Below are 12103 nucleotides of genomic sequence, written 5' to 3'. Positions count from 1 at the left end.
AGACAGAGAGAGAGAGAGAGAGAGAGAGTCAAAGCAAGAAACAGATAAGTATAGAGAACAATTTGGTGGTTACCAGAGGGGAGGTGGGTGGGTGTTGGGTTAAACTGGTGATGGAAATTAAGGAGTGCACTTGTGATGAGCTCAGGGAAAGTATGGAACTATTGAATTACTATACTGTACACCTGAAACTAATATAACACTGCCTGTTAGCTAACTAGAATTAAAATAACAATTTAAGGGTGCCTGGATGGCTCAGTCGGTTGGGCATCCGACTTCGGCTCAGGTCGTGATCTCATGGCTTGTGAGTTCGAGCCCCACGTCGGGCTCTGTGATGACAGCTCAGAGCCTGGAGCCTGCTTTGGATTCTCTCTCTCTGCCTCTCCCCTGCTCATTCTCTGTCTCTCAGAAATAAACATTAAAAAAAAAAAACTTAAAAAAGAAGAGAGCATGGTTGTTAATTGATACATTGCTGTCTTTTGGATTTCCTTGGGTACTGGGAGTCCTTTGCAGTGGCTCTAGAAGACATTCCTGCACAGACAATTCTTATTAGAGATTGCTTCCTTTAACCCAATAGGGACACATATCCATAAGAACCAGCACATATGTGTTCAAAAAAAAAAAAAAAAAAAACCTCATGCATTTCAAACCATCAAGGAAAGGGAGGTTACTCAATCAGTGGTGCTGGGACAAACATTTTACCACTAATATTGGTATGTGTGTTGAGGGAGAGTTAGGTGCCTATTTCACACCATACACCAAAGTAAATTCTGGATGGATTCAAGAGGTTAATATAAAAATGGAATTATGAATGACTGAGAAAAAAAAAAAACATAAGTGTATGTATAATCTTGTGGGAGACAAGGCCTTTCCAATATAATGCTAAAGGTTAGAAACATTAGGAAAAAGATGAAGTAATTTGATGGCATAGACTTTAAAACCCAGTATGGTAAAAATGAACAAGTAAAAAACACCATAAAATTAAAAGATAAATGAAAAACTGGGAAAAATATTTTCAACACATATTACAGTTAAAGGATTAATACTCTTTTTTAAAAAAAATGTTTATTTTGACAGAGAGAAAATGAGCAGAGGAGGAGTAGAGAGAGAAGGAGACAGAGAATCCCAAGCAGGCTCTGCACTGTCAGCACAGAGCCTGACACGGGGCTCGAACTCACGAACTGTGAGATCATGACCTGAGCCAAAATCAAGAGTCAGACACAACTGACTGAAGCACCCAGGCACTCTAAGGATTAATACTCTTAATATATCAAGATCTCTTAAAAAGTACTAAGAATAAAGTAAACATTTGAGCAGAAAATTGGGCAAAAAAAATGAGCAGGCAATTCACAGATGGAAAAATATAAATAAGGTGTAAGACATAAACATTCAACCTTATGAGTAACAAAAAATTGCAAAATAAGTCAGAAATGAAATATCACTTTTCTTGGCTGCCAAATTAACAAATATTTAAAATGTCTGATACTGGAAAGAATGTAGAGAAATAGAGATACTCTCATACATAGCTTGTAGGAGTGCATGAAATTTAAATTGCACTTCTAGAAAATAGAATATAAAGATAAACATAACCAAACTGTACAAATTTAATAAAGGGAAGAATAATATTTTACTTCTAGGAAGTTATTTTAAGGAAATGAATAGCAAATGTACATAAAGATGTATGCAAGGATATTCTTAACATGGTTATAATATCAAGTTGGAAACAAATGTGTAGTAATAGGTCAGTTAAACAAATTGCAGTATATTCATAATAGAGAATACCACATAGTCATTAAAATCACGTTATTAAAAAGTATCTATTGTCATGGGAAAAGCTTCCATATATTGTTAAATTGAAAATGTTACAAAGCAAGATGTTTAGTATGATTCTATGTTTTCAATACCTAACATATGGGTGCCTGGCACACTTAGGCAGAAAAGCATGTGGCTCTTGATGTTGGGGGTGTGAGTTTGAGCTCCATGTTTGTTGTAGAGATTACTTAAATAAATAGACTTAAAAAATAAATGTATAACATACATAGTAGTATGAATATGTGTGTTGCTAGTGGAGAAAAACATCTGAAACTCTGTATACCAACATACAATAGCTGTTTTACCTGGATAATGGGATTATGCATGGTTTTATCTTCTTTATTGTGCTTTTTAAAGTATTTTATAGAGTTTCTATAATAAGGAAAAATAATAAATGATATATTTTTTTAAAAATTCAATCTGAAATCTGTAAGTGTTATGCCTTAAAGAGCCTCTGGGAAATGAGAGGAGACTAAACCTTGAGTTATTAAAGAATCTCATGACTCAGAGCCCTAGATTCTGGCCTTCAGACTAACTCAAACCTATAAATCTGATCCTGGTGTCTGAGACAGTAAAACTAATAATCTCTGATCAGTTTGAAAATTTTAAATATTGGGGCCCCTGGCTGGCTCAGTTGGTGGAGCATGTGACTCTTGGTCTCAGGGTTGTGAGTTCAAACCCCACCTTGGGTGTAGAGATTATTTTAAAAAAATAAAATCTTTACCACAAAAAGAAAATTTGATATGTCGTCTTAAAATTGGTGTTAGGAGTTTTCAAGGTTAAGTGAGTTGTTCTGCATCTGGGTGTAAAATGCTGAGACTCAATATAACCAATATGTGGCAGAGTGAAGAATTTTATAAGGGAGATTTACCATATTGCACAGCATCACCATTTTATTTGCAGAGAACTGAAGTGTTCCAAGTTTCTTAACCACTCCACTCCTGCTCTGACAGTGGCCTCTACTTACCGGAATCTGTCTTTCAGGGGGAGGATTTTTTTCAGGAACCACTGTTTCAACGCAGGTGATCTTCTCAATATCTATTGAACCCTTCTTACTGCCTCTTCTCTGAGAAAGAGAATGAGGAAGAAAATGGAGAAAGGTTAAGACTGATTTAGCAACTAGATGATTAGATTTTGTTATCTAATCATTCAACATAGTGAGGTGACACCCACAGTCTACATCAGGACCTGTCATTTTGAAAAAAAAAACAAAAAACTTCCAGATCTATTAATCTAATATTTTTTGACTATCAGATAAAGGAACATACTATAGAAGAGTGGATGACTGTGTGTGACTTTACCATAAAAAAGTAAGAAAGTAATTTTCTAGACTTGGATTTCATTCTCAACATTTAATGAATGATAACCAATTACAAGATTCCATGGTAAGATTTCATCCCTCCCATCCCTGCCGGCTTCTTAGCACCTTTGAATTTTTGCGCCAGCATGGCTGTAATTAGTTCAAGGATAGGAAACATTTTCCTTACTTTGAAATGTACCCAGGTCCCTACCACCTCCCTCCTCCAAACAGAAAGGATCTACTTCCTTCTCAAGGAAGATCTAAGGCCAGGTCCTTGAAACTCAAGTTTCACAGCAGAGAAACTTACCCCACGTTCAAAGTCATACTCATAATAGGAAAGTTTATTCACAGTCAAGAGAAAGAGGCGCTTCTTGAAGTTTAAAGGTGATGTTTTCTTTTTCTGTTGGGATCGCTTGAGAAAGATGCTCTCCAGTATCACTGTAGCCATCGCTTCTTCTTTCTGAAACTCACTTGTGTGCTGTTGATAATGAAAGTTCTTGAGGACCCAGATCTTTAATCCTCATCCTTCCTGGTTTCCCCTCAGCCTGGCCATCTAGTTTCAAATGGAACAGAAATGTGCAAAGCTAACAAAGATCCTTCTTCCTACCTTGACATCTTCCTTCCACAGCCCCCACCTCTGTCAGTTTTCAGGTTTAATGGATGCACGTTGAATTGGAGGACTGGTTCAACGTTGTGAGTTCACATACACTGGCTTTTTGTATAAGGCAATGGAATGCTCTGGATGTCAAATGACATGTATTTGTGTGCTTGGTAATGTCTAGAGGCAGCTTTATACTAACCACCCTTTTATGATATCTGTTAACAGCAAAAGCCTCTCTGCAGCTGTTGACTCTGATATTCCCAGAAGGGATAATGCAGGTGCCAGAACTCCACTGAGGCAGATATTGGACTTTCAGTTCCCAGTTTCCTAGACAGTGAATGTAATTTTTTCAAACACTGTCCCACTGGGGTCTGTAACCGAGGGGTCTAATAAGGATATGGAAGCTGCACCTGCGGGTATGGACATATACTAACTGCCGCCCAACTGATTTTGCCCATCGGCCACTGGCTGAGCTACAAAGGATAGAATCTTTGTTCTAAAATTGAAAACCAATTTCTGAGGAGGGAGTTGTTTTTGTTTTTTGGTTTTTCCTCCCTCCTTTTTTTTTTTCTTAGATTGGTTCTTTTAGACAGTGTCATACAAAAGTGATGCAACTTAGTCTTATGGATGCCATCTCTGACTATTTATGAAAAGTAACTTATTTCACCCTCTCCAAACTTACAATCTCCAGAAAGATTCAGTTTAGGTAACTGAAGTATGGAAATGCAAAGAAAGTTACGAAAAGTCACCATTTTTTTATTTGCACAAAACACATTTTTATATAAGTTATTTACTTGGTTTATGCACAATTGTATATTACTAATTCCATACCTTCCTTAGACAGATAAAGTGAAACTATAAATACTGCCACAAAACAGAGCACAAATAAGTGCTGAAAAAAATCACCAACCCCTCTCAAATTTGTTACAGGTGGGTTTTTTCCTTAAGGGGGGTGGCATTTTAAAAAATTAAAGTCCTTAATGATTTTGGTGGCACCATGGATGCAAAATAAAGTCAGCATTTTTTTATACCTGTGAAGCACAGATTATTGCTCACATCAGGAGAGCAAGGGAGTGGTTTTTATCAAAGTCTGAGGCTATCTACACCATTGTTCTGCTCTTTCCTGTGGTGGAGAAGGTTCTATTATCATACTGGGGACACAAAAATAGGTTGAAGGAACACCACAGATGTTCAGAATGATCACTTATCCACCATGTCAATGCTACTGTCTTTTGGTGGTAGACTAATTCAATGGTTCATAACTCAATTGTTTATAAATTGTGAATGGTTCACAATTCAACGGTTTATAAATGATCTTTTGAGAAAAATTAGGCAAAGGAGCAAACTTTTTCCCACATCATGTCACACAGCTCCCTGACTCCCTGGTTTACATGGTCTCTCACAGGAGTGACAAACTGATAAAAGTTTACAACCAGAGTCCTCTTTAACACAGATTCAGCTCAAAGCCCACAGAAATTTCCTTCAACATTAAAACTATTCACTTTCCCAGAAGTAGTGGTAGCCCAGTAATAATACTATATTCTTAAGAATTGTCACTCATCAAGATCCTTGTAACAATATTACTTTTTTTCCCATGGTGAATTCCAATTAAGTACCTTTTCACAATCAAAAAGATTCGAATTACAGAAGATAAAATAAAAGAAAGTGAGCAGCATGACCAGTAAATTGGATCAGAAGCACCCCAACAAACTGCATCCAATTTTGCTTCTTTTAGCTGAGTAAAGCACACCCATCATTTTACCTTTAGCTTTGTTGCAAGCTCTTGATGGACACATTCCCTGCTCTGACCTGGCATCCATTCACTTCAGTCTTGGCGTCTGCTCTTACTTCCTATAAGATAGGTCCTTCTGGAAGCTGCCTCTGCTCTTTTTCTTTTTAGAACAAATCCAGTTTGTACAAGAGGAAGCCTTCTTCTCTTTCAAATGTCTGTGTTTGGTTAGGGTTTAGTGCTGGTCTAAGTATGAGGAAGTAAGCAAGCTTCTCACTAGCCATCACCCCTTCGAGCAAGGGGTGAAATGGCCTCTACCTCTAGATCATTAACCTAAAGGATTACCAGGATTTCCAAGGGCTAGCTGCACCCTCTTTGGCAGATTTCCTCCTATTCCTTGTGATCCAGTCCCTGCACACACAGCCTGAAAATGTGGTAGTTCTTCCTTAGTCATCACTGATCCATCCACCAATAATGTGAAAGAAGGTGCATCTGTCCTTTATGTCTTCCTGAATGTTGGTGTGTGATGGACACTCTGCTTTAGAGGGCAGTTACAACTTCTTTAGGTACTTATTGTGGAAGGTTCTAAGTTTTTTTTCTAACTATTTCTGAAGCTGACAGTCAATTTGACCACAAAAGATGCACAGTGAAGGCTGACCCTCCAGTTCACTCAGGGAGTGGGGGTGGGGGTGGAAACCGGAAGTGACATGAATATTACACACACGCAAACACACATACATACTGCTGCTCATATAAAGAAAGAGGAGGAAAAGTAAAAGAAAGACACAGAGCTCTTCATTTAAAATTTAGAATTCCAGTATTATGTTCTCTTTATTAAACTACAAATGCAAGGATTTTCACGTGGACACCGTTTGCAGCCTCCCAGCTCCCTATGGAGCAGCAGAATTCAAAAAGTGGGTGCTTGTTAGTAAGAGTTCAGCCATCTTACAAACTGCACTATCCTAAGGAACTAATATGAAAAGCTCCTACAGGATGGGTACACTAAACCACCTTTGGTCCTATTATCGCTCAGGCTGAGGTAAACACTATTAGGAACAACACCAGAGCAATGTTCAGAACACTACACAGCCTGCCTATGATTGGGAAGAGTCCAGGAGATGCTAATTAGAAATACCCAGTCAGTCATAGTTCAAATAGCTACTTAGCCAGAGTATCCAAGAAATATCATTCTGTCTTTATTTCTCCTTTAAAGCATTAATTAATTGCCCCAAGAGTCTGTCTATTCCCTTTTCCTCCCAGGGGAATGGAAGGGAACTCCTGTTTCTCTCAATGCAGTCTACCTATCAGGCATTTTATACTCATTATTTCATTTATTTCTCACAACAAACTGATGAGGAAAGTGAGACTCATGGAGGTTGTGTGACTTGCCCAACCTCATCCATCTGTGAATCCACAGCCCTTGCTGTTCTGTGACACCGACCTCACTGCCTCCCAGAAGGATTTTTTTTTTGGCCTTCAATGAGTTGTGGTGCTATCCACCTCAGCACCTTGTCATACCCCATGGCTATCATCAAAGAGTAGTTGGGACAGACCCTTCTGCATCTTATAGGAACATTTGGCAAAAGAGGAAATGGTGGTAATTTCAGGGGATAAGAGAGAGTACAGGACCCTGGGGGCATTTTCCTCTGCAATAATCCTCCACGCTAGAAAGGATGATTTATCCCTATTAACTTTCAACTGTACTTCTTCCCACATGTGGACTCTTCTTAGTCCTACCAGATTTTCTTACATTTTAAATCTTTCACAAGGAGATCCTAACTAGTTCAGGATTTTTCATTGTTGATGAGATAAAAACACAAGATTTAAGTTGAACCCCCATCCACTCTTTGTCCCTAGGGTTGTTACTGCACACTGTGAATACAAAATTTTGATTGAATGTACTTTCTTTTATATTATGAAATGTTGCAAATAGTACAGAGAATAACGCTATACTTAGAAATGCACCACTTAGCTCTATAAAATCCCAACATTGTGTCATAATTGCTTCTGATGTTTTTCACAAATAAAATACCATCCATAGAGTCAAAACCTCCTTGTATACTCCTCTACAATCAATCCCCTCCTTCCTCAGAGGTTACCAATATCTTGAATTTTGTGTTCATCATTCCTAGGCATGGGTCTATATTATTACTGCATATGTAAATATCCATAAAAGATATTTAGTATTGGTTTGCATGTTTTACATTTCTATACAAGTGGTACACATTCTTCAGCAACTTGCATTTTTCTCAGCTTAATGTTTTATGATTTATTTTCCTTGGTAGTTCTAGCTCACACATTTTTATCTATTTTTATACACATAAAGTATTCTATATGATGAGTACATCACACTTTATTTATCCATTCTCCTACTGATGGATATTTAGGTTGATTGTCTTCAATTATAAACAATGCTGCCATGGACATCCTTGTACATGTGATCATAGTTTTCCACTCTAAGAATGAATTCTCAGTTACGCAAAGTGGCAAACCCAGGTCTGGCTTATCTGTTGGCCTATGTGCTTTGCGTTATCCCTTCTTTCCATTTCAGTCCTATCTTCCTGATGTTTTACTATGAAATCTGGTAGAATTATCAACTGTCTGAAATTAGAGTAGAGTATCATGGGCTAAATTTAGCTCACCAAAAATCTCTTTTCAGTTCCAAGAAGCATATCATAGGTCCTGATTGAGATTTTCACTGAGAATTTCCTGGAACCAGAAGAGAAGTCTTCTTTCCAATGTAACTGTAGAAACAAAGAAACCTAATTGCTCTTGCTAAGTTCCCAAGAAGCTCTTTTCAAGCACCAAAGAAAATTATTTGGTAAGTTTCATGCTCAGCACTATAAGGGGTGAGCTTTGTGATGAAGTCCTCTAGCCAAAATCAGTTTTCTGGCTGCATGTTAACCAGGGAAATTCTCATCTGCTATAGTCCTCTCCAAGAGGTCTCAGGTTTCTGGTTCTTCTGGTTCTTCATGTTAATATTTTACACGAGAGCCAGGTAGATAATCTGTAAGTCTGCACTCAACATCAGGTTGGTGGTAATACTTTCAGCACTGTCCCTCGGCTCTCAAGGTGACTACTGGGGTCTCCATCTTTCACTCCAGACTTGAGTGGCCCTTTGGCCTTCTTTTTCGGTTTAGTTTTTGTTTTCCCTAGTTTAAATATTTTATTTATTTTATCCTTCAATATCAAAATAACACATGCTCATTATAAAAAATGTTTCAAGGGGTGGCTGGGTGACTCAGTCGGTTAAGCCTCTGACTTAGGCTCAGGTCATGATCTTGTGGTTTGTGAGTTTGAGCCCCATGCCGAGCTCTGTGCTGACAGCTTGGAGCCTGGAGCCTGCTTCAGAGTCTGTGTGTGTCTCCCTCTCTCTCTCTGCCCCTCCCATGATCACCCTCTCTCTGCCTCAAAAATAAACATTAAATTTTTTTAATTTTACAAGAATATTAAAAAAGAAAACATCAATTATAAGCTCACTATCCAAAGGCATTAATATTTGGGCATATTAACTTCCATTTTTCCTGTGCATTTTTCTTATATTTGAGATCATACTGCACATGCAATTTGTAGTTTACTTATATTTCTTAACATTATCTAGCTATCCATCCGACCAACACACGTTTTACCCAAAATATCCAAAGGTCTTGTTTAACAGTATTCCTGATTATCTTTCCATGATATTACAATCTCTATATAAGCATCATTCACCAAGTTAAAAAGTATATGCATTTTGCATTTTGAAATACATTGACAAAATAGTTTCCAGAAACATTTTACCAATTTCCACTCCAGATATTAGCTTTTGAGAGCCTGCTTCCCCATTCCTTTATTTATTTTCTGCTCCATTTCTAGTCAGTTTTATACTCTGTTTTTGCTGCAGACTAATCTGTGTTTTTCATTGAGCCAGTGATCTTGAACTCCAGTGTATTCCAACCTCCAACTTGGGTACAGTTTAACTTATCTTGACTCTCCAAAATTTCCTTCTTCTAGGAATGAGCTATATTGACAACCGTTTATTTTTCTTTTAGGGAAGAAAGGCAGTGATCTTTCTGAGGTTCAGATAACCAACAATAACTCTCAGGGTCTCTGATGATGGCTCTCAGAGAGTGAGAAGAAAAGCCTGCAATTAAGGCTTTTGTATTTCCAACACCCTCCCTCAGTGCACATGAACCTCTATAGAAACTGAAAGTCACACGTGGCCCATTTGTTTCAGGGTCCTCGGAGGAGTTCTCTCACCCCATCCCCTGATGGCTTCATTTGCATAACCAAGAGGCTTTGGGATGAATTATGTCAAGGTCTTGTCTCTAGCTTCTTGTTGAACACTGACTTACTGAAAATTCTAGCTCTCCCTTATTCCCAGGAGTTATCGATCTGATCTCAATACAGCATCTTTGGGCAAAAAGCAGCAAGTATCTGATGACTCTTTGGAGAACATCCAAACTGGTTTTCAAAAGGCATATCTTCCCCTTATACTAAGTCACTTCCTGGTATGGGTCTAGTCCACTGAAAGGAAAATCTCTATAGGAAATTTGCTCAAATGGAAATAGTAAATCATAGTGCTGATAATTTCAAATTGCACTGAGACCCTAGAAGCAGATGGGAAATTGCATTAGTTCTCACCATAAAGAGTTTACAAAGGATTCTAGGCAAACACATCACTGGTCCAGAACAACAGGAATTTGTACTTTAATGCAAACAGTTTAAATAGTCTGAATATAAAGGGGGTCAGAATAGAGCACACAGGGCTAGCCTTAAGAGATACTGTTTCGGTATAATGCTTTACGTTCCATGAGTATTTGCATTTTGTGGCTTTTTTGGAGGGTGACATTGTTTTATCAAATAACTGAGGCTCCAGAGAGGCTATAGCACCCTTAGTTCAGGGGCTTGGCATGCAAAATGAGGGAAAGAGTAGAACTAGCACACAACTAACAGCACAGAGGACAGTCCCACAGCTTTATAGACCCCTGCCTCTAGGCTTTGCTGCTGGCCTGCTTCTGGAAATGCACAGCATGGCACTGAGATTTTGAGCTTGGAGAAATGAGTGACCAGGATATGGGACCAGGATTCCCTTTGGAGTCTAATAGCCCACCCAAGGATGTCTTGATCAGGGTCAGCAATCCATTTTATTCTAAATGTCACACCATTTGCTCTAGGCAGGCCCTCCGGGGACACTAGCAGGTCTCAGGCAGAATAAAAATAATAGCAAACCTGGAGATGCTAGTACTTACTATTGCCAGGCTTTGTTTTAACTGTTTTACATATATTAACATGGTTCCTACTCACAACAATCCTATGGGGAAGGTAGTAAAAAAGTAGTGGGAGAGAAAAAATGGAAAAAAGCAGGGGAAGAAAAGGGCAAGAAGAATCCAATGCAATTCAACAATTATTTATTAAACACAACTCTGTTCTGGGGATATGGTAATGAATAAGATAAAGGGGGGTGTAAAGGGGAGTACAGGTAGAGAGAGGAGGAGGAGAGAAAGGAGGAGGGGGTGGAAAGGAGGAGAGAAAAGAAAAGGAGAGGAGAAATAATGACAAGAGAAAGGAAAGCTGTGCACATGGCAGGCAATGGTAATAGGAAAAACCTTCCCCATGACCTCAGGGGTTGGCCACACTTTCTGGGCTGAGGCTGAGGCTGTTTTCTTCTGGCCCAGGCTCTTACCCTCATTACCACGAGGTTGGTGCACACATAATCATTCTAATAATCCAGCCCACTCCAGACAACATGGGCCCAATGCAGCCCAAGGCAGGTAATTTACACCCTGGTTTAGACGGTGCTTTTCCCCAGTTTACACAGGTTGAGGACCTATTGTGACACGTGAACTTTTACTGTTTTCTCAATCTGCCTCCTGCTTTTTCTTCTTCTAAGGGCTTCAGTGACACAAGTATACATTTTGGGCCTGCAAACAATATTTTACCAAATGGCTTATTTTTATCCTACCACCATCGACAATATTACTTTCCTGCCAAATTTTGCCAAGGTGCCCGTTTCCAACATTTGCTACCTGTTCAGATGATCACCTCATGCCATTTTTTTCTCTTCTTGTTCCCCCCACAACCCTACTTGGAAAGGACCCTTACATCCCTTTCTAATCATTGGAAAGGACCACCAGGGCCTTGTGCTGATGACACTCCCACCCTCTGTCAGCCTTCTCTGCCAGCAGAGGATATGGCACCAGCCACGCTTTCTCGCCAGCCTTCAGGGATCCCATGAAAAATAATTGTTGCTGCTGCCCAGCCTCTGCCATGCCCCAGACCCACCTCAGTCCTGACTTAATGCAGGTAGCTTTCCAGATGCATTGAGATGCCAGGACTTTGAAGGTGTGACTCGATCTCAGAAGACACTGGCCCTGGAGACATATTCTTACAGTCCAGAGAGGAAGGACAGTCTGAGCAAACCCCACCCTTTCACAGCCACTCAGTTCCCTTTTTTTGTTTCCTGACTTAAACCGATGTCTTTTTTTTCTTCTCAGCAGCATGGTATCTGGTTCCCTGCCTCTGTTCCTATACCACCACCCCCCAGCCCCCAGCTGTCCCCGCCCTTCATTTGCTTGGGACCTCTGACACTACTATCTTAAGTCTGCTCTGAAAGAACCCTTCTCAACATTACTCGGGACAGTGAGACTCTAGATGGGTCTGGGTTGAGCAGACAGGTCATCAG

The 12103-nt window shown here is 39.3% G+C and overlaps 1 protein-coding gene across 3 annotated transcripts in view; it reads right to left on the bottom strand.

Moving 5' to 3' along the window:
• Positions 1-11830, bottom strand: part of BTK (Bruton tyrosine kinase) — a 31865-nt gene extending 20035 nt beyond the window's left edge. The window contains exons 1-3 of one of the 3 annotated variants that reach the window (XM_019436043.2): positions 11704-11830; positions 3417-3662; positions 2777-2875 (exon numbers count right to left, since the gene is read on the bottom strand). In XM_019436043.2, the coding sequence (XP_019291588.2) occupies positions 2777-2875; positions 3417-3557 (240 nt within the window). In that variant the 5' untranslated portion in view covers positions 3558-3662; positions 11704-11830. Of the gene's footprint in view, positions 1-2776; positions 2876-3416; positions 3663-5472; positions 5921-11703 lie in introns of those variants that run through there. The other 2 variants (XM_019436042.2, XM_053891403.1) reach the window with 2 other exon arrangements.
• Positions 11831-12103: the final 273 nt, after the last annotated feature.

Source organism: Panthera pardus, unplaced genomic scaffold (assembly GCF_024362965.1).
Source record: "Panthera pardus isolate Hobbes unplaced genomic scaffold, ASM2436296v1 HiC_scaffold_27, whole genome shotgun sequence".
Taxonomy (NCBI): domain Eukaryota; kingdom Metazoa; phylum Chordata; class Mammalia; order Carnivora; family Felidae; genus Panthera; species Panthera pardus.
The sequence above is the reverse complement of the archived record's forward strand: the minus strand, read 5'-3'. Positions and strand labels throughout refer to the sequence as shown.